Consider the following 20765-nt stretch of genomic DNA (forward strand, 5'->3'; position numbering starts at 1 on the left):
ATAGAATCGAAGTGATTGTCTGCCTGGACGCTAGCAAGACTAGGCCACTCTTCACTTTTGGAGGCCATTTGGTGTCTGAGCTTTCCACTATTTGCGCTTCGTGCGAAGATGCCGACATTCGAAGTAAAGCGTTATCACTATTGCGATGCATGCGTCGGCGCGAAGGCGTATGGGACAGTTGGGAAGTGGCAAAGGTTTATGAAAAGCTGTTCGAAGCCTTACGAGACGATCGTGTTTCTTGGGAGGACCTCCCGTGGGGTTTTATCCAGCTATCAAAAGAACTATCCCAGTTAGGTCTCACGTTGGAATTATGATGATGGATTCAATAACAGGCTACACAATGTCAGCGAAGAATTTGCCAGCCCTAGCTATTATTGTTGAGAAGTTCTTCAAATTCGCAATGCCCTCGCGGATTTCCATTTCCACGACACTTTGGGCATGCACTCCCATGCGCTATCATGAGATAATGCAGCGGAAACTTGAGCTCGTTCGGTATCCTCGCGTCCAGGTGGGCTTGCGCCGTCAATTTGGTCGCTTTGGCTGGCCTCCAGCCCCAGAGCCCCGACAGACGATATATGTGAGTATCGACAGCAAACACGTCTCTTTTGAGACAGATGCTAAGGAGGCAGTGTGCACACTTTGGCCCAATCCCCCAGAATTTGGTCACCTCGGTGATGACCTCGTCGTCAGTCTTGGTAAATAAGTGCTGCAAATCCCATTTCCCGTACTTGGCCTCGACGTCTTTGAGCAGGGTCATCAGGATCTTGGCCTTGCGGTTTTGCATGCCACCCGGTCGGAGGGCATCGACGAGCTTATCGGTGCCGCCCTTGACGATAGACGAGTATGCGAATGGTGAGCCGTATATGTCCTTCATGCGCTGCATTGCCCTTTTCGCGTTCGACCAGCTTGTGGCTTGGCTCAGGGCCGCGACCACCAGCGCGTCCATGGCGTAGGGGTAATCTTGAGCTGGCGCGTCTGGAGCCGTGAATACCTCACGGACGGCATCGCCGTGGAGCCCTTCAAGAATGTCGTGAGCTGTCTTACACTCCCTTGGGGTGGGACGAATGAAATCGGGAAATGGCGAGAGTTTCGCTGCGTCGGATGATTGCTCTTCGACCTGGACAGCAGTCTGCTCATTGCTTGGCGATGCACAATCCTCGAGACACTCAAATCCGATCTTCCGCTTTGGTGTTTGTGGTGTGTCTTTGCCATGACGCTCTGCACGTGTATTTCGAAGGCTTCTTGTTTTGTGGACTCGGCTTGATGTAACCGTTTTCAGAATGTCGGCGCCGCCTCTGCGGACCAGAGTCTTTGGAACAATTTTCATGGCGACTATCGAGGTAGAGATAAGCAACTTGGAGGGGAAAGGAGAAAATAAAAGATTCGGGGCGATGAGCCTTTATCGAAGAGCCGGCAATCATCAAGCGCGATTCACCGTCTTGGCTCAGACGTCCAAGATCGGGCGTGAATCGCCCCACCCCGAACATGCATCGGCCCCTCCAAGGTCAGCACTGCTTTGCACGTTTGATTAGTCTTGGCGATTCCCGGTCGAGTCGCCCAAGTTGCATATATATCTTGGTAGGTAGTCTAGGCATTCTAGCCAATCTGGCTTCCCGCAATCTTGACACGCAGTGGTCCCGGGTAGGTCAAGCCCCACAGGGGCCGGAGACGGGTACGAGGGGACCCACACTGAGGCCGGGGCGCGGAGTCACCCGGCCGGCCCAGCATCCTTGGTTCAAGGCAACCCGTTCACATCTCGTCTAAGCTAGAATGATTTCCTTCCAGACCGGGCCCGGTGAAAAGGATTCTTTGATCATGGATTGCCGTATGTATCCCCTCCCACGCCGCTCTGAAAGACCATCGTTACAAGAAACTAACATGGCATTGTAGCGTGGTTCGGATGGATCGGACCACCCTATGTACTTCGGTGATAGGAGAATGACTTCAAATAAATCCTGAGAGGAGAAGAAGTCCGTCTCTTCGAACCCATCTAGGGACATTTCCCCACAATCGACTCCGGACTCTCCCTCAAGCCGACATATTCCTGTAGGGACGTTGACATTTCGGAGCTTGGGGTACACAGCCAAGGTCCAGAACTGCAAGACTGGATATGAAGGCATTTGAGCAGGGAGCTGAGGGATCTCAGTCGGCGTCGTGCGTGTGGATGAAAAGTCCAGGGCAACTGGAGACTGGAACCCATTTCTAGCGCGATATCCAATGCGTGATTCGTCCCCCTTGCGTCGACGCAGGATACAGCCATGACACCTAAAGATGACGAAGCAATCCAGTGCACCTGTCGGCAGTTCTTGAAGAAACTCCAAATTGGTCTTGTCGGAGATGCGGCGGATGATTCCAGCCATGGCGCGCAGGATGTCGTTTTGATCCGCAAGGACGCGAGCGGTATAATACATGAGCATGCTCGAGTAGTCATCCAAGGGATCATTCAGGTGCACCGCCATAGTAAGTAGTGATGAGTTGTCGTACCACGGTTTTATCACGCGGGTTCGGTCAATGCAGGATTCTGAAAACTCGGCGCTTCTGCAACGAAAGAAAACTTTGTTGTCGACAGAGTAGAGAGCCCGGCGGGACAGTACATGTTCCTAAAACCTTACGACATGTCAGTGGGTTGAAGGTTGAGTCATTGGGATGATTACATACGTCCAACCCCTCGAGTTGTATACCGAGTTCTTGAGCAATTGGTCCATGCTAATACACTAAAAGCTAGATCTCGTGGCTTAAGGAAAATAACGTTATTGATAGCCAGAAGCACCTAATGATAAAGAATGCAAGGCTACGAGCTTAGCAAGGAACCTCTATTGCAGAAGTATATATCTAGCTAAGAATGCTAATTTATATAGGTATACATAAGGAAAAGATAATCAAGAGCCACTAGAATAGCGAAAGACTTCATAATGATGCAGCCAGATAGTTGCAGAAAGACAACGAGGTAAACCAAGTAAGAAATATGCTTCAGATACGAGTGCAGACACAGGCTTTCGTACGACATGAAGCAACATCCAAACCTATATAATTTCCGACATATAATCACATGCCAAAAGTCCAATAATACCCCGCCTCTAGCCTCACTTCACAGCCCTTAATTTCAATACTAGGAGAACTACTAAAAGTGGCACATAAAAGACGGAATTTTAGCACTAACATAAGCATGTGACGAGGGTGTTTCCAACGGAGATAAACTGGCCACATTGCTGTGTGCTGCACGGGCAGTCGAAAATGTCCGACGTCTCGCCGCCCAAGACGCCATTACAACGAGGCTGATAGCAGCCACTCTATGAACCTCGGCACGAGAATTAGTTGGCTGATGTTTTTCCTTCGATAGGCGGTTTGCTATGACCCTGGCAGATTCCTACTGAGCCTCGTGTTTACAAATGAGGTCAAGGAAACGGGGGCTTTGTTATCATTTTTCAGGGATTGGAGAGTAGAGACTGGCTACATAACGAGCTCAGCTGCCAACCCCGACTTTACTACCTTGGGGAGTAGGGCCGATGGAACTTTTGCCATGCAAGGCGCGGCTACGTCCAAAGCCGAGAGCATCGGGGCATTTCCAAGTGCTATGAATGATTGCGTTTCGCCGGCTCGGCGACATCACCGAGAAATCGCTAAAGGGAACGCTAATCGTCAGTGGTGGCCCCATTATCAAGATAAAGCCGCGGTATCCCCAGAACATTTTCCAATTTCAGGATCGCTTGTTTTGTTTCTCGTAGTTAGGGTCCTCCATTTCTTTCCCAGTTGAAACTAAGTATGGAGCTCCAGAAGATTAAGCTGAAACTGGAAAAGGCATCGGAGATGCCGCAGCATTCATTTTGATCATGGGGCCACCCACCTGAAGCCACTGGAGATGCCGCCGCAGCTTCATCTTAATGATGGGACTACCTGACGTCAAAGTGAATACATGGATAACATCTAGCGTGTTGAAAAGAAGTAGAAACCTATTGCGCAACCGTCGTTCCCCCACAGTTACTTGTCAAAACCTCATGACATGAGTGCCTGACATCGGCTTCGGAGCCGAACGGTGGAAATACCCTGATGGCCTTTTGGGATTTGACATGGGTCTTATGTTAACTTCGGGATTCGGATCGTAGTGATGGCCAATCATATGAACTCTGGGCTCTGCACCAGTCGGACCGACAAGGTGTTGAATGTCCTTTTTATGAGAACGTGTAAAAACAAAGCAGCGATTGATAAAGGAGAAATATGGGACCATGTTAATCACGCAAACCTTGGACTAATCCTCTCTGTTTAGCCGCTGGGTTTCGCATGTATCATCCTCAATGCGGACAGCAGCATTCAAGCAAAGAGAAAGCAGCTCTTAAGTCCCGGGGGTGTCGACGATCGATCAAACAATCTAGCCCTAAATTCTCAAGAGATTGAATTTGGAGCTTTGGAGACTGGTCCTCGACTGTAGACACACACCCACACACACACGCACTAAACATAAAAGACAAGGCTGATAAGATCGTATAACAGCAGCCTGAAAACACAGTCAACGCCCTGATCGGGCTTAGTGAGATCGCATACTAGGCCGATAACGTGTGGTACCTGCCAAGCCTTCTTGTCGCATGTGGAAGGTCATGAATAACACTTTGCCGCTTACCAAGGTTCTGCAAGCAAGGGGCATCGTATCGGCTATCCCGACTAATGTGCAGTCAGCTCCGCTCAAACGGTAAAGGTCCTGTCAGCCAGATTTCCTAAAGTAGCACCGCTTGGGTTGTTTATTTCCGGTATTGGTAGCTGCCAAGCAATAAACCTGCGCGACTGCAGACGTGGTTCCGCAAGTGGACAAGAACGATTGTTTGGTGTCTGATTCTCATTATTCATCTACAGCTGTAATTAAGAAATGTCATTTGTAACTGCAAACGCTCTAGTATAGAATTCGATACGAGCCTGTTTGAAGAGAAACTACGGACGCGATACGCACCTTGATACTGAGGATAAAGGGTTTCGGGAGTATACACACTAAACTTGTCACGTGTCTAAGACTGTTATGAATCAAAGATGACTATCTATAATGTTCTTTTGCTTGCAAAATCCAGTATACATCCGGCTGAGTCTAGTAAAATGCAGCGCAGAGGCGGCACAAGTCAATGGGGGAGGGCAAGATTAGCTACACCGCCATTGATTCGGCATTTTAATGTAACGTAGCATGTCTAGAATATCCAACTTCCTGATTGACCCTTTCTGCATATGCACCCCTGTCCTTGCTGTTGAGGCGATCGACGGTCACATCTGGTGGCCGAGCTCTGCACACGGTCTCGCGCTCGTATCTTGACATGGGCCCGCAGAGTCATCCAAAATGATGGACGTGCGGCTAATCCAGGGCTACGACTTATAAAACAAAGCTCATGGTCGCTGCTTTACAAAGACGGTTAGCAGTGATACCCAACAACTTCAGGTATTACCAGGATATCAACAACACCCTCATATCCTACTACCTTTCCTGCATTCTTTTCACCATGAAGCCCATCAGCACCACTCTACTCAGTCTTTCCTGCCTGGCTCAGCTAGCCCATGGAGCTGCTGTGCTGCGCGCTGATGGGAACGATCTCTCCCTTTCAGCTGCCACCTTGGCAACTAGACGGGATCTACCATTGGATCCCCCAACGATCTTGATGCCGTTGTCCAACTCTGAGCCGGCTCCTTATCGGCTCAGTAGCCATAAAAACGGGAAACCCGCTTTCAGCCATAACGTCTCTCTTGTATATGGCGCTGGCGGTATAAAGGCGTCTATCGCAGCCGCCTTAACGCGACCTGCTGTTGTTCTTGAGGACTTGCCAGGTATCGCCTCCGTCAAGTGCTCTGGGGCCGAGATGGCACTAGCCTTCCACGATGATGCGGCTTTTGAAACCGCCTCAAAAACTTGGCCAAAGTCGGATTTTATCATCATCACCCACTCGCCCGATGGAGCATGCAACACTGTCGAAGAGCGCGGTTTCTATATCGCCAAGAGCCATACATCAAACGCCGAGTCCCGGAACATCATTGTTGAGGTTACAGCATCTTCCCTCAAGGACCAATCAAAGGGTGCCACCATCAACTTCCAGACTGGTTTAACCCCTGTCAAGCGCGACATTTCGGGGACGGTGACCGCTAATATCTCTGGCAAGTTGGTCGAGACTGATCATGTTACCGTGACCGCCGAGCAAGCGCGCTTCGAGAGCACAATTCACCTCAAAGGCCGTTTAGACCTCGATATCTTGAGGCTAAAGGCTAAGGCCATTGAGCTTGATATCGACTTTTCGGCTCTGGCCAGCCTCAACCTATCAGCATCTGTCACTGGAGACTATTCCACCGAGCTACTCAACTTGAAGCCCCTCGCCGTCTCCGTTTCACCTTTCTCTATCCTAGGAGTGGTTAGTGTCGGGCCAATCGCCGAGTTTGGCCTCGGCATCGAGTTCGGCGCCGACGGCAATCTCAACGCAACTCTGGACGCGGACGCTGGCATCAGAGATGGCAAAGTGCACCTCGATCTGCTGGACTCGAAGAAGACGACTACCAATGGCTGGGAACCAAGTGTCAATGTGGCTTCTGACGTCGATGCCTTGGTTCGCCTTCAGCTCAATCCGTTTATCGAGCTGAGCCTTGCTGTCGGAATCAAGGCATTTAACGGCATCGTGGACCTTTCGGCGGGTGTCGCTGTTAAGCCCAAGGTCATAAATACCTTCTCAGTTAATGGCGAGGTTGCCTTGAACAGCGATTCTGGAGTCAAGTTTAACCCACCCGCTAAGGGAGAGTGTACCAACGGTGCTTGGTTTGCTAGCATTCTCGATCTGGATGTTGACGCATATGTTTCTCCCCTTTTCAAGAAGACTCTGGTTGAGCTCCAGAAGCCTATTTATAAGAGCCAGTGCTGGACCTTGGCGAAGTGAATTCGAGGGAGAGGGGTTGCCCATAAGGACTAGGTTCACTCGAGATCTATTAGGTGGGAGCATGCACAACCTCGTTAGATGGGAAGAGCTATGGAAGAAGTGGATGCCGGATTTCGCAGGATATGTGCCCGTTTCATTTTCTTTCGTTTGCGGCGAGATTCTTCGTCCTCTTTATTTGCCCTTCGTACGATGCTTTGCATTATTCTAGATAGTTTTTCTTCTACTGTATAAATATTATACAACCGTTGCGCTTGACTTTTCATATGTCTGGGCAAAAAAATGGTCGCAGCCGGGATCTTTCATTAAACACCTACGTGGTTGAGACCATCACGCAGGCCATAAATTCGGGCCAGACGGCAATACTCTCCGTATTTCTTGTTCTTGTATCTCGCATCTGGACGATGAACTCCTTAATGCACTCTTTGCCGCCGTTTGAGAATGGAGGAGTTCCTCTTCAAGGGGGAATCTAGGTGCGCCTGGGCCTCAACCTCGACGGTGGCACCTGTGCCTATGCCCAAACATCTGGACATGGTGACACTGCGTTGAAATATGGATCTGGCCATCGAGACGGCCTCGCGTTACTAATAATCAAAGTTAAGCTTCAAGTTGCGGATTAAGATGTATATTATAAAGAAGTAAGAAACGCAATTTAATTAACCAAAATTAAGCCATAATAATATAAAAATAAAAATTAAATATATATATAGAAAAAAGTCTATTTAATTTAATTAAAGTAAATTTAAATATTTAATACCTTTAATATGCTTTTTATGCTTTATTTAAGTCAATAGCATAAACATACAGGGTAAGTGCAACCCTATCCTTATCAGGTTATGGGATAAACACTATCCCTATCCCTATTAAATCTCCACGGGCTAATTAGAATCTATTTATCTTAAGCCGAACCCCTATCATATCCACATTTGTGATAAGACAAAGATAAGATAAGTAAAACTTGACTCAGATCGCCATTATCTCATAAGTGCCCACAAGCCTGCACCGCATAGCTCGCCCCATACCACCCCTGATATCACGAGGGTACAAGCGGGGTACAAAAAGGTAGTTCAATAAAGCAATTCCCGCCAAAACACCATATAAATCATGTTAAAGCCAACAATGAATTCCTAATCAATTCTAGAGAAGAGTGAGGCACTCAATCCCTATGATAATAAGAGCTATTAAGGAGGATCATAGTTATCAGCTGCACCTAAATGACCCTACCCGGATAGCTGTTTTTCCAGCCGAAACTGACCGCGGCACTAACTTCGAGCCTTTCCATGTAGAAATACGTAACTTTCGCATTAGCATACTGCCGCTAACATCTTTGTAACTATTCTAGCCTTTTCTTCTTATTTCCCTTGTTGAGAAATGGGCCCCGTATGAGACCCAGTCGTACCCCTGGCTTTACCTCGACGGCAACCTTCACAGAGGACCGACTACCGATCTGGACACCCGGCAGCCCAGCGTTGGCGTCGGATCCGCAGCCAGCAACAACCGTCAGCCAAGAGCGCTCATAGATCCGATCCATCACGTTGATGCCCTGTTCAAGGTCCTCTTCATCATTCTGGAGCAGGCAGAGGGCATCGACCCATAGATACTGCACTCCAAGTCTGATGCAAAGCGTGATGGCATCGCATATCGTCTTTGGTAGGGTTGAAAAGACTTCCCCAATAGTCCCAGGTACCAGAAGCGGAGCCAGGTTTGACTTTGTCAGCCTAAAGTTGGACACGGCTCCCCAAACGTAGCTGAGTGCAACGTAGGGACGGTACTCTTGGACCTCGACCAAGCAGCCTCGCCTGACGTCGATGAGGCGGAGGACACGAAGCCCCGGGAATGCTGTGGAAAATGCCTCCACGCTCAGAGCGCAGTCGTTGCCGTGTGTGGCTGTACATGTCGATATCCATCGCGAGACTCGGGAAAAATCTAGCTCAGGTTCGACAGAGGGGAGGAGGTAGTTGAAGCCTTCATCCGAATCACTACTGTTACCGTCGGCGGAAGCAGCAAAGCAAATATGCTGCTCCGGCCACTCGTCAATGGCAAAGGCGGCCCGATGTTCGAGAGCCTCATTGTAGCTCCAGACTAGAATGGCATCCTCGCTTGAGAGGCCTTTTCTAGATGGATTCGTCCGGTAGTCTTCGGTGCAGGCATCCCTTACGAGACGCGGGACCAAGGTCCGAGGTTGAATTTCTCAACGTGTGTTTCTGTGAGGGCATCCTTATCAAGAGGGACTTTGGCACAGGAGCCACAGAGCTCGTTGGTTCCAGCCATTGCTCTTTGAAGTTAGTTGCTGGCAGAGATTGATGACACCTAAAACGCGCATAGAAATATCTGTGAGAGGTCAAGAGCAATCAGGTGAGACATGATGTGCGCGGTTACACCAGCCAATGAACGACGGGGATGAGGAGGAGTCAGATAGACATGGAGAATATGACTACAATTCCTGGCCTACTCAGCTTGGAAACGAAAAAGATGGGTTGTCTCAATCAAGCAGCAGTTCTTGCTTCTGATCTACATAACCACCACTTTCAAGATCATCAACACAAGCAAGATACTACGTAACAAGTACCCCTAACAACACTCGACTCTGTCCTCTGAGCCTCATCTATAACTTCTCTCATGCATGGTCATTAGTCTTTCGCCACTTTACCGGTACTTTAACAGACACTCTCACTGGCTGCTATAAGCCAACGGCGGCTGGGGCAAGAACTAAGTCATAGTTTACTAGGAATGCGCTCCAACCAGTCAACTAAGCAATGGTTACCCTATGCGTTCACAGCCTAGTATTATCTAACCCTAGAGGACGAAGACAGAACATTTTATCCCCTTGGAAGAAGGAAGCTATCCCATACTTCCTAAGCGACAACTAGAACAATGATCCGATCCGTCTGTCTTCAAGAACAACTCGCCCACCAACAAGTTACAACCGAGCGTTTGAGGCACAGCTAATAAGCATGTCATTGGCCCATGGTCTTTGTATTCATCCCGCATCCTACTACAATTATTGACAGGCTACAATAGGGATTTGCATGTATAATAGGCTGACTCGAGCCTGATTCCGGGTCAGAGCATCAACGCCGGCCTATGGGAGATTTGGAACCCTGCACGCAGCGAGGTGCATTTCAGCTCGTTTCCCCAACGAGCAAAGAGCAGCGCTCCCGGTGTTGTAGACCATAAAGCGCAGAATCCTCCTGCCAAAGCATCACCCGATAGCTGCTCCCCGTTGCCGCCCTCTGCTACCCCAGCATCGCAGCAATCTCTCTCAGCCCCAGTGCCGTCCTCACGAGCAATCGGTTTCCCCCACACATCGCTAGTTCTGAGGAGGCGTAGGTAGTTGACGCTGCCGGAAATGCGCGCATGCTCTGCCTGGGCGGTCTCATGTTTTACTTTTACCGAAGGGGCGATTATCGCGTCCTTGACACTTTTCTTGCTTCTGCGTCGATGATGGGAATTATTAAGTGCATTATACTTTGGGATATTGGGAACAGGCCTATTCTTGTGTTCCGGTTCATTGACTTGTTTGTCTTTTCTGTCCTGGGGGCTGCTCAAACTACCGAACTTCCCTGAAAGTTGTCAACTTGAAGCCATTTCCAGATATGCGAGAAGAATTTCAGCCGCTGGCTGTCCCAGTCCGACCTGTTGGGCCTGTTTCATCGACGCTGTAACTGTGTCTGAGCATTGGTCTTACAGGAGGAAGAGTTTTTAGATCTCGATTTGTTCACAATGGCCTCCATTTGTTCTTGCCACATTCTTTCAAAGCAACCCTTGCTCCTCTTGTCAACCCTTGAAGGGTCGATCATGTCTCAGCGCCACTCCCTTGCGTCAGAATACGAACGACCAAGACATTGGATGATAATTATAGATCTAGTGAACTAGTCCCTAAAAAGTAAAAAGGCATCTACTTGGTGCATAATTATGGAATTGTTCTTGTGAATACTTGCAAGTCAAGCTACTATTCAATTATCATTATTACGCCTTCGATGACAACTACAGCGCTATCCTTTCGCTGATGGAGATGCAAATCAGTTTTGGGACAGGCAATACGAGCAAAATCCCGGTGAAATCCAAGACATATCCCCCCTTTCCGATGAGACATTGAGGCTGGTCAAACTCCCTCCATTCCAAACCATAGACGCCGCCTCCCTCAAACACTTTCAGATCTAAATCGATCCTCTAAAATTCCAGTCGCCCTGCCATTAGCGTGTTTCAATCAGCACTTTGATGTCAGGGGAATCCAGCCACACGGAGAAACGGCTCGTGTGACAATCAGGGCCAGCTGAAAGGCAATGTTCTCCCTGCATCTCCAGCCACACGCAGGACGCTGAGTCCTAGGCAACTGGTATGTAGAGGCTCCAGACAGTTCGTTTAATGGTTATAGCATTGTCTGGAGCCACAAAAACTGGCCTTTGGCGAATAATCATCAATACCCAGCCACACGGCTTGACATGTCTCGCCACCAGAGAACAATGCAGGTGTTCGTAATGGCCCCATCAGCGGACGTCAGGAACTGTTCAGGTCCAGTACTGCGTGCCAGAGACAGTTTAAGGGCGTTGATGTCAAGTATATCAACCATGCTGCACCTCTTGCTTTGATCGACACAACCATCACCTCCAAGGTCACCAACACAAGCAAGCTACAACACAACAACCGATCAACAACACCAGACTCTCTTCGACATAGAAATATCGACATCATGAGGAGCTCATTGGCTTTCTTGGCTCTTGTGGCCTCTACCTTTGCTGCTCCCCAGGCCGTCACAGAAGATATCAGGCCCAAGAGTGGCCCGCCTAAGGGATGCAGCGAATCCTACGACGGCACTTTTGAAGTCACGATCTACAAGAGTGGAAAGTCAAAGCGCGCCGTCCAAGTGAGAAACACACACCCCGTTACCACTACCATTTACTAACCAGCTATAGCCGCGAGAGTGCAATGGAGAAGGTGTCCTGGTCATGACCCTAAAGGATGGCGTCCTGAAGGATGCTCAAGGCCGAACCGGCTACATCTCCGACAGCTACCAGTTCCAGTTCGATGAGCCTCCTCAATCTGGTTCCATTTTCACTGCGGGTTTCTCTGTCTGCTCCAACGGAACTCTTGCACTCGGACCTTCGGCTGTCTTCTGGCAATGCCAGTCGGGAGATTTCTACAACCTCTATGACCGTCACTGGGCTGAGCAGTGCTCGCCCGTCGAGTTTGGCATCATGCCTTGTGGTGAGGGTTCTAAGGATGCCCCTAAGAAGAGGGTTGTTGGAAGCAGCATTGTCGCTACGACTGTCGTAACGGTTGTATCAGACGGAACGACCAAGGAGGTTCCTACGACTATTGCTGTTCCCATGTGCCAGATTGGCGATGGTCAGGTTCAAGTGCGCACGACACCTTGTGATGATATGAACTTGCCTATCATCACCGCTCCTCCAGTCAGCCAGGTCTCGGATGGCAAGCTTCAGATTCCTACAGATGCCCCGCCTGCTCCTCCAGCTGCCCCCGCTGGAGGGGAGCCAGCTGAGCCAGCGAACAACGCCAAGGGTAGTGAACCATCCGGTGACGACACCGCTGGAGATTCTCCTCCTGCTCCTGCCGGTGATGAGCCCGCTGGTAATGAGTCTTCGGATGAGCCCGCTGGCGAACCCGCTGATAATGCCGACTCGGGCGAGGAACCTGGTGAGCCCGCTGCGCCTGCTGCCCGACCTGCTGGCGTGTCCCCTGGCGATGATGCAGGTGCTGGCCCAACGGCTACCGGCGGTGAGGCGCCTGCCAACACCGGAGGCTCCGCTGAAGACAAACCTGCTGGTGGTGCAGCTGCTGGAAGCAAGCCTACTGGAAAGTCATCACCTACTGGCGCCGGCGATTCTGAGGTGCTGGTCACGGACTCTGCCCCCGCTCCCTCAGGAACCGACGACACCGAGGACGCTGAAGACACTGAAGAGGCCAGCGCTACTGGCAAGCCTACACGAGCTGTGAAGCCCTTCCGTCCTCAAAGCACTGGCAGTGATGATTCCGAGGAGACGGATAGTAGCTCGGATGCCGCTTCAGGCGACGACGCTTCTGATCAGGCTGCGTCGCCAGAGTCTAATGCGGCGAAGGCGGTGCCGGCTGGTGTTGCACTGGTGATGTGTGCAATTGGAAGCCTCCTGATGCTGTAACATAATGAGCTAGAAGGATATGACTACTTTGATGAAAACTGGATCGGGATAGCATGGATGTGGTGTTTGGTTTTTGTATTTGTTTCGTCATCTTTCGATTAGTCACAGTAATGAAGTGTATTCATCTTGGTTAAAAAATTTTTTAGTCAGTTCAACTTCTCTTGCAGCAATCCTTTATCAAGCCAAAGTCTTGTCAGTTCTCTCATTTAGATACCCTCATAGAGATTACGAGACGTCCAGTGAAGAGATGATGAACAACCATCCGAACCTGTGGTCAAGTGTTTAAGCTTTGGAACCTACAGCACCAATGATGTCACTTGGCCACTCAGGTCAATGGACGAAGAATGATTCCTCATGTTCCCCGCCAACTGGAGCCGATCGCGCCTTATTGACAGGGGGCGCAGAGTGTGGGTCGCTTCTGACGCGCCGATAAAAGGAGTCATTCGCCGGGCATCTCGGAGCTAACAACGGAGCATCTCCAACTGCATCTCATAAAAGCTGTTATCCGTTGAGGAGTAGACTTGAGCCAGCAACTGTTCATGATGTTGTCTCAACTCACAGCCTGGCTGCAAAACAGCCTCCAGAGTCACCCCCTAACCTATACCGCCATTGCGATCACCATTTTACTCGGACTTCTGACCCTTCTCCTCATTGTAAAATGGAACGGAAACTCGTCCTCAACTCGCAGAAAACTGCGAAACTTGCGCAGGCTAGGAGTATCATCTAGCAACATGGCCGATCAAACCGACCCCAAGTTCGACGTCCCGGAAGGCACCTCAACCGACACACCCATCCGCATCAAAGCTATTTTCATCCATCCCGTCAAGTCTTGTGGACCGATCGAGTTAGATCAAGCTATCTTGACCAAGACTGGCTTCATGTACGACAGATGTTTCGCGATTGCGACAGAGGTGGCGAGGGCAGACGCAGAAGGCGGTTCTGTCTGGCGCTTCATCAGCCAGCGGACCAAACCCCTCATGTCCCAGATTAAGCCCGAGCTGTGGGTGCCTCACGAAAAGAGCGACCCTCATGATCCCCTAGTTCGCGCAGGAGGATGCTTGGTTCTACGGTTCCCAGACCCTGACTCTCCGAGTTGGATCAGCCGCCTTGAAGCCTTGGTTGACTCAGGTCAGACCGCTCAACGAGAGGTATCCTTTATTGTGCCTCTTCAGCCTATATCCGAATTGGTGGACGAGTACAAGATCAGAATGAAGTCATTTACTATCCACTCCCGCGATGCAAAGGGTTTGGACATGGGCAGGATTCCATCGGTGGCAGCAGCACTTCCCAAGTTGAAGCGGTTTCTCAAAGTTTCGGATCAAAACCTCACCATTCTGAGGTGCACACCTGATACTCTTGTTCGTACCGATAAGAATCTCGCTCCCCTGAATCACATTGGCACTCCGGCTGTTCATGGCTACACTGATCAGCAACCCATCAACATCAACAGCTTGTCTTCAGTCCACGCCGTCTCATCCATGTTGCCAGTTGAGAACCAACCTCTGAACGCACTTCGGTTCCGGGCCAACATTTGGATCACGGGTGCTCCAGCCTTCGAGGAAGAGAACTGGAAGCGCTACCGCATTCTCCCCAAAAGTGCGGGTTCTGATATACGGGCCAAGGTTGCACCAGCGCTGTCTGTCGTCTGCCGTACATCTCGCTGCACCATGCCCAATGTGGATCCTAATACGGGCAAATTCGACACAGATAATCCTGCTCCGGATAGAGCTAGAGGTAGAGCGCAGCCGAGTACCACCTTGGTCAAGTACCGTACGGTCGAAGATGGGAATCCTAGGGCGCTTGGTTACTTGGGTATGCATTGCGTTCCTGAGGACCACAGCTTGGGCGAAGCAGAGACTCGAAAGACGGGATTGTACGTTCAGGTTGGAGATGAGATTGAAGTGCTTGAGAGAGGGACACATCTTTACGGGTCCACGGGCAATGATTACTAGACTCTTCTTGCCAAATTGGAAAACCATTGCTGTTGTGTCTTTGAACAACTTCCCTGTTGCCATTCACAATCCCTTTCATTCATCTGTTTCCCTATAACTCAGCAAGTGCTCGTTCCTAATCTGCCAGAGGGACACTGGATCAATGACACTAGCAGGCAAGTGCAAGTGATGAATGGCGTCTCCGTGTGAAGGGATCTTGCCAGAAATCACCTCGCTCTTGACTCGAAAAGGTTGTCTGCAGTTCTCGTAGTCGATATTTCTCCAAGCGTCGGCGACTTTTTGCCCCAGTTTCATCTCCCACGTCCCTCGCCAGGTGACGGAAGAATCCTCCCTGTTATACGTGAATGCACAAGCTTCCCCCTTTGCGCCGTTCCATAAGATCATAGTCTGCACCTTAGGCATGAGCATTGCAGCATTTGAAGCCTTGAGCAGCAGGTTTGTCACTTCCTCCTCCCTTCGAGGTGTTATCGACCGCGATGTTAGAGCAAGAGAACACAGTTGTTTCCACCTCCACTCTGGCTGGCACGCCTGGAAAAAGTGCTCGGCATCCACCATACTCGAGACGGACAGGTCTTCCAGCTGAATGCTTCTAGATGAAAACGGAGAACCAAGAAAAGGGCTTGCGATACGCATACGATTTGCCATGGGAGGGCCCCACATGAGTAGTAGTCGATGACCATAGTCCTCGTTAAAGTCTTCAAAGACCGACACCCTCTTGAGATTTGTGGGAAGAATTTGAGTAATATATTTTTCGTATCCTGGAGCACAGAAGGAACCGAGTCCGTGGCTAGAGAGGGCCAGCTGGGGGGATAATTTGCAAAAGTTCAAGGCGAAAAAGTATTTGCTGTCGCTGGTTGCTCTAGTCCAGGAAGATGAACCGGTACTGCAGGTGATATGCGATACATTCGAGCGAGTTGCCAACAACGCCAAAGCAGCAGCAGCAGTGCAGAGAACGGTCGGGCTGGTGGCGCTATATCAGATGGAGCGGAAGCAGATTCACATCAAGCCAAGTAACTCGTTTAATAACAGATTGGAGGGTGAGCCGTGGGCCTAGTACAAAGGTTACTGGAAGACGATGCTATGTGTTGGCAGCGCAGAGAGGGCCAAGACAATGAGAATCGGCCGCCTAGCTCTTAGGTCTCCTACCACTACTAATATAACAAGGGTTGCGTGTAATTTGATCACATACAACAAATCTAGCCCGTGCACGTAGTGAGGCTTTCCACCGTCGAAGGGATAATCAGGTTTGTCCGTCGTCAAGCTCAACGCGCGCAAGGGTTGATTGATATCTAGGGCATCTCAAACATTCAGACACTTTACCAGTAAGAAATCTTGGGATAAAAAAAATGCACATTTCAAGCTTAGGATAGCTGTGCCGTCAACTTCTCCGAAGCCTGTGAGTCCAACCTGGCAAGAATGTCAAGCAGAATGTTGAGTTGCGAAAGAGCCCGTTGCCCAGTTGTAGCATTTTCCGACTTTTGCGATATTGCCAACAGGACGCCTCCCACAGCACGCATGAGCTCTACCTGTTGGACACGGTCAGACAATTGAATTGGCGGAACAGGCGAAAGAGTACCCACCCCGGGCTCTCCGAGCTCTACCAAGTAATGGAACTGTATACTTTGAAGATTATGGATGAAGTCGCGTGCCACGTTGATCTCCTCGCTGTTGAGGGTTGAATCGTCGTCTCGAAAGCCCACCGCAGATGTCAAGCCGAGATGCCTGCACTCGTGGATGACCATGAGCTTTCCGTAGTAGTATGCTGACAGGAGCCGATAGCGCTGTGAGATGTAGCAGGACCGCTCCTCTTCCGTGAGAGTTTTCCCCAAGACTGCCGACGGTTGAAGGGCAACTGGGATGTCGTCGAGGACAGCATTGAGCTGTGAGTACATCCCCTTAATTTTATTGAGTTTCGTCGAGTCTATGGCTAGCTCAGGGTCAATATTGCCTGGATTCGATCGCCCGTATGCCCGGATTACCATCATCAGGCGTGCCACTGCGTCCCAAGTTCGGCGTAGCTGATGGAAGCATTGTGACAGGCTCACTTCAAACTCGCCCGGAGCATCAGCATCACCACCTTCCAACAACGGCACCTGATTCAGCCCAAACTCAGCCAGATCCATCTCGGTATCGAACAGCGGCTCGTAAAGCACTACTGCACGGTTCTGCATACATATAGCGCTAGCGTCCGCCAACCAAAGCATCCAAAACGCATTGCGAAGCATAGTTGCCTCCAGAGGAGGATGCTGGCTGACGGCGCTCTCGCTGTAGAGACGCATCCGGCGCGCAATGAGACATGCCTCGCCAACGAGGTGCCACGACAGCCAGCTGTCGCCGGCGTGCTGCTGGACGCTTCTGGAGAGCAGCATGCGGATCTGTAGAGAGGTGGCATCGGGGTTGCGAAGGTCGTCGTCCTCGTACTCGCGGAGCATGCTGCGCGCGGCAGTGAGGAACTTGGGACCTACGGCTGCGCCGTATGGGATGGTGGACCTGGCGTACAGAAATGCCTGGGCGGCGCAGAAGGCTGTCAACACGGCGAAGGATCTCATGAGAGTCAAGGCATCTTTGGCAGCGTATTGAAGATGTGCGGGAGCATCTGTGCCGAAGAAGTTGTCTGCATCGGCGCGCAGACTTGGTTCATGCAGAATGGGAAAGGATCTTTGGAAGTGAATAGATATGCAATGCTGGGCCATGGTTACAGCGGGAATCAGTGGCATCTCGGTCTGAATGGCCTCGACGAGTTCCCGTCGTAGCTTCTCGAGCACTAAAAGTCCATCCGAGTGCAGTCGCAGAGGCTCACGCAGCAGCTCTCCGGATGTGTTCCTCGGCGGCAGAGTCGCCTGATTTCTGTCCTGGCGTCGGGTCCTTGGACCTTTGGGGCCTCTTTTGGCGATAGGCAAGTCATAGGAGCATGTCCGAGACGAGATTCGACAGTATGAGCAGGGATTGACAGAGTCGCACTTTGAGACAAGTTAGGCGCCCATGATCCGAGAGGAGCCGCAGAATGCTGTTCTGGACGTTACCTTGATCTTGCGCCTCCTACAGCGGTCGCATGCCCGCTTGGCCCCTGGGGATGGAGGCATGTCCCAAGTGGCGGAACCAGTTGTCAACCTAGGAAGGACGTCAAATTTCCCCGCGAGGGCTCATGCTTGCTTTTTAAGACGGGGGAAATTCCCCGCTCTTAGCATGGATCGTATTACTGGGCCAAGCTGAGGGCTTGATTTTGGGGCGAATCCTCCAGGATGTTCATTTGATCAAATTCCGCCGCGGCGGAATTATCTTCTAGCCTCGGTCAGGTTCACATGAACCTTCTTCCCTGAGAAATGCGGCGCTGGAGATGCCTTTGGCTCTGGACCGATCGATCTATCGTACGATTGTTCTAGGCTCACCTGAAGTGGTAACTCTAAGCCCGGATATTGGGCGGATGCCTCGCTGCGTTTGCCACTTGGATGGTTCCTCGCTTGGCTTTCATGCTGTGAAAGTAATAATCGCTCTTGGCTAACAATCGACCAACCCATGGGAATGTAACCTATCGAACCCGCCCCCAGACCACGACGCCATCTCCACACACATCACGAGAGGATCAACTTGCGGGGTATGCAGACTAGCCGGGGGCAACCCCATGGAGAAGAACTGCCCATGGGACACCATGTGGTTGTGTATTGCCAGAGTAGAATTCCTAGCCACTCTTGAGTTGTTAAGGTGCACTTGCTCTCTAACCTTCAACCCAACGGCGTCCTTGTCTTTCGGCTCATTAGGAGCCGAGACCCTATCATATATAAGGTCACGGCTTCATTCCGAGATGGCACTTCTCACCACCACCATCATCTCCATCACCCTTCAAGATGGCAACCAACACAAACACCAAGACTTCAGCTGACCAGGTGGAAGAACTCGACCACCACGAGAGCACGCTCAAGCCGAGCGAGATCGCACAGGATGCCGCGGCCAAGGGCCAAGCCACGACAGGCTACGAGAAACTCACCATCCTGCAGAGCGTCAAGACCTTCCGGCGCACCATTGTCTTCTGCACACTCGCAGCCTTCAGCGCCGCCGCAGATGGCTACCAGATCGGGTACATAGCACATAAACCCGTGTCAAGACCGAGACTAACATCGTCGCAGCATCAACGCGAGCATCGTCGCCAACAAGGGCTTCGTCAGGCAATTCGCTACTAAGACCTCCGCCGAGGGCGACTTGTATCTCGAATCGCCTATCCTCAGCGCCTGGGGCTCCATCATGTCTGTCGGACAGATCTTTGGCACGGCCACGATCCCATTCATCTCGCACCGATTCGGACGCAAGGCGGCAATGTGGTGGCTCTGGCTGTTCGTGTGCGCCAGCGTCTTGGGCGAGTCGCTTGCGAGGAAGTGGCCTGTCTGGCTGGTGGCTAAGCTGCTTGCTGGGTATGCTGTTGGGTGCTTGCAGGCTACTCTCCCGCCGTACATCTCTGAGCTGGCGCCCAATCGTATTCGAGGCGGCCTTCTCATGTCCTACCAGCTTTGGTGGGCACTTGGAGGCTTCTCAGCCCAGATTGCCCTCAGGACCGTCAACGAGGAGTATCCCTCCAAATGGCTCGTTCCCATCTATACCCAATGGGGCCACGTTGCTATCATGTTTATCGTCTTCCTCATCCTGCCTGAGTCGCCGGTTTGGTGCGCCACCCGCGGCCTCGAAGAAAAGTCTAAGCGCATCCTCAGCATGCTTCACCGAAACATTGATGGCTATGATGTAGACCATCAGTATAACCTCGTTATTATGACGATTGAGCATGAGCGTGCCGTTGCAGTCGAGCAGCGACGAGAGCAGTGGTGGTCTATCTTCCGAGGAACTGACGGTCTGCGTACTGTTATCGCGTTTTGGCCCGGCCTCGCACAGCAGTGCATCGGTCTCAAGCTGTTTGGAACCTTCGGTACTTACTTCTTCCAGCAGGCTGGTGTTGCTCAACCATTCACGGTCAAGTGCATCACATCGTCCATCCAAATCGCTACCGTTCTCGGCAACATCGTCCTCGTTGACAACTTCGGCCGAAGACCCCTGGCTTGCTGGGCTGTCACTCTGTCGTGGGTTGCCTGTTGTGTTGTTGGAGTGCTCGGTGTGACGCCAGATAACAAAGCCAAGACATATGTATTCGTCTTATTCGCCTGTTTTTGGAGTAAGTCTTTGCAGTTTTGAACTAACCCCATAGAGTCATGCCCTAACAATTATCTTAGACATCGGTATGATGACATGCGGCACTGCAGCCTCCGCCTTCAACGGCGAGATCTCGTCGCAACGTCTCCGACCTTATACCGCCGCCTTCGCGGTGGGCATTACGTGCGTTCTCGGTGTCATCATGGATGTTCTGGTGCCCTATATGGTGAATGCGCATCAGTGGAACTGGGGCTTGAAGACCGGATGGTTCTACGCCGGCATTGGCTTTCCTGCCGTGGTTGGCATGTGGCTTCTGATTCCCGAGACCAAGGGGTGAGTGTCTACAAAGATAAGCCTTCATGATAAGACAGCTACTGATTGAGATTAAGACGATCTACCGCCGAATTGGATGAACTGTTCGAGAGAAAGATCAAGGCTTGGAGGTTCGCCGAGACTGAGACTGCTACTGAGCGCCTGGTCAGGAGCGAGCGGTAGTCCAACTACTGCCAATGTCTCCTGCAAGGGCAGTATTCTTTGCTGGCTGCGGTCACTGACTCGTTGCCGGTACTTGGGAGATTTATTGGAGGCGCCCTGGTCTTAAAGATGGCTACAGTGATTTGATCCGGCTATCCAGCTTCGGCAAAGTGGTCCTGCAC

The 20765-nt window shown here is 51.0% G+C and overlaps 6 protein-coding genes across 6 annotated transcripts; 4 read left to right on the plus strand and 2 right to left on the minus strand.

The window, feature by feature from the left end:
* Nucleotides 1-364: 364 nt before the first annotated feature.
* Nucleotides 365-1350, minus strand: NCS57_00318700 (ENDO3c domain-containing protein; the record flags this gene model as incomplete). The annotated part of the gene is made up of 1 exon (XM_053053197.1): nt 365-1350. The coding sequence occupies exon 1, from the start codon at nt 1325-1327 to the stop codon at nt 365-367; it is 963 nt and encodes a 320-aa protein (XP_052918443.1). The 5' UTR covers nt 1328-1350.
* A 4124-nt stretch (nt 1351-5474) lies between these two features.
* On the plus strand, nt 5475-6887 carry NCS57_00318800 (uncharacterized protein; the record flags this gene model as incomplete). The annotated part of the gene is made up of 1 exon (XM_053053198.1): nt 5475-6887. One exon carries the CDS (start codon nt 5475-5477, stop codon nt 6885-6887), a length of 1413 nt encoding a protein of 470 aa, XP_052918444.1.
* A 1330-nt stretch (nt 6888-8217) lies between these two features.
* On the minus strand, nt 8218-9155 carry NCS57_00318900 (HET domain-containing protein; the record flags this gene model as incomplete). The annotated part of the gene is made up of 2 exons (XM_053053199.1): nt 8218-8983; nt 9043-9155. The coding sequence occupies 2 exons, from the start codon at nt 9153-9155 to the stop codon at nt 8218-8220; spliced, it is 879 nt and encodes a 292-aa protein (XP_052918445.1).
* Nucleotides 9156-11478: 2323 nt separating this feature from the next.
* Nucleotides 11479-13024, plus strand: NCS57_00319000 (uncharacterized protein; the record flags this gene model as incomplete). Its single annotated transcript, XM_053053200.1, has 2 exons — nt 11479-11751; nt 11801-13024. Exons 1-2 carry the CDS (start codon nt 11578-11580, stop codon nt 13022-13024), a joined length of 1398 nt encoding a protein of 465 aa, XP_052918446.1. The 5' UTR covers nt 11479-11577.
* A 539-nt stretch (nt 13025-13563) lies between these two features.
* NCS57_00319100 (MOSC domain-containing protein) lies at nt 13564-14976 on the plus strand (the record flags this gene model as incomplete). Its single annotated transcript, XM_053053201.1, has 1 exon — nt 13564-14976. One exon carries the CDS (start codon nt 13564-13566, stop codon nt 14974-14976), a length of 1413 nt encoding a protein of 470 aa, XP_052918447.1.
* Nucleotides 14977-18821: 3845 nt separating this feature from the next.
* Nucleotides 18822-20604, plus strand: NCS57_00319200 (MFS domain-containing protein; the record flags this gene model as incomplete). The annotated part of the gene is made up of 4 exons (XM_053053202.1): nt 18822-19051; nt 19101-20131; nt 20190-20442; nt 20499-20604. 4 exons carry the CDS (start codon nt 18822-18824, stop codon nt 20602-20604), a joined length of 1620 nt encoding a protein of 539 aa, XP_052918448.1.
* Between the last annotated feature and the right edge of the window lie 161 nt (nt 20605-20765).

The sequence above is a fragment of the Fusarium keratoplasticum genome, chromosome 2 (genome assembly GCF_025433545.1).
Source record: "Fusarium keratoplasticum isolate Fu6.1 chromosome 2, whole genome shotgun sequence".
Classification (NCBI taxonomy): domain Eukaryota; kingdom Fungi; phylum Ascomycota; class Sordariomycetes; order Hypocreales; family Nectriaceae; genus Fusarium; species Fusarium keratoplasticum.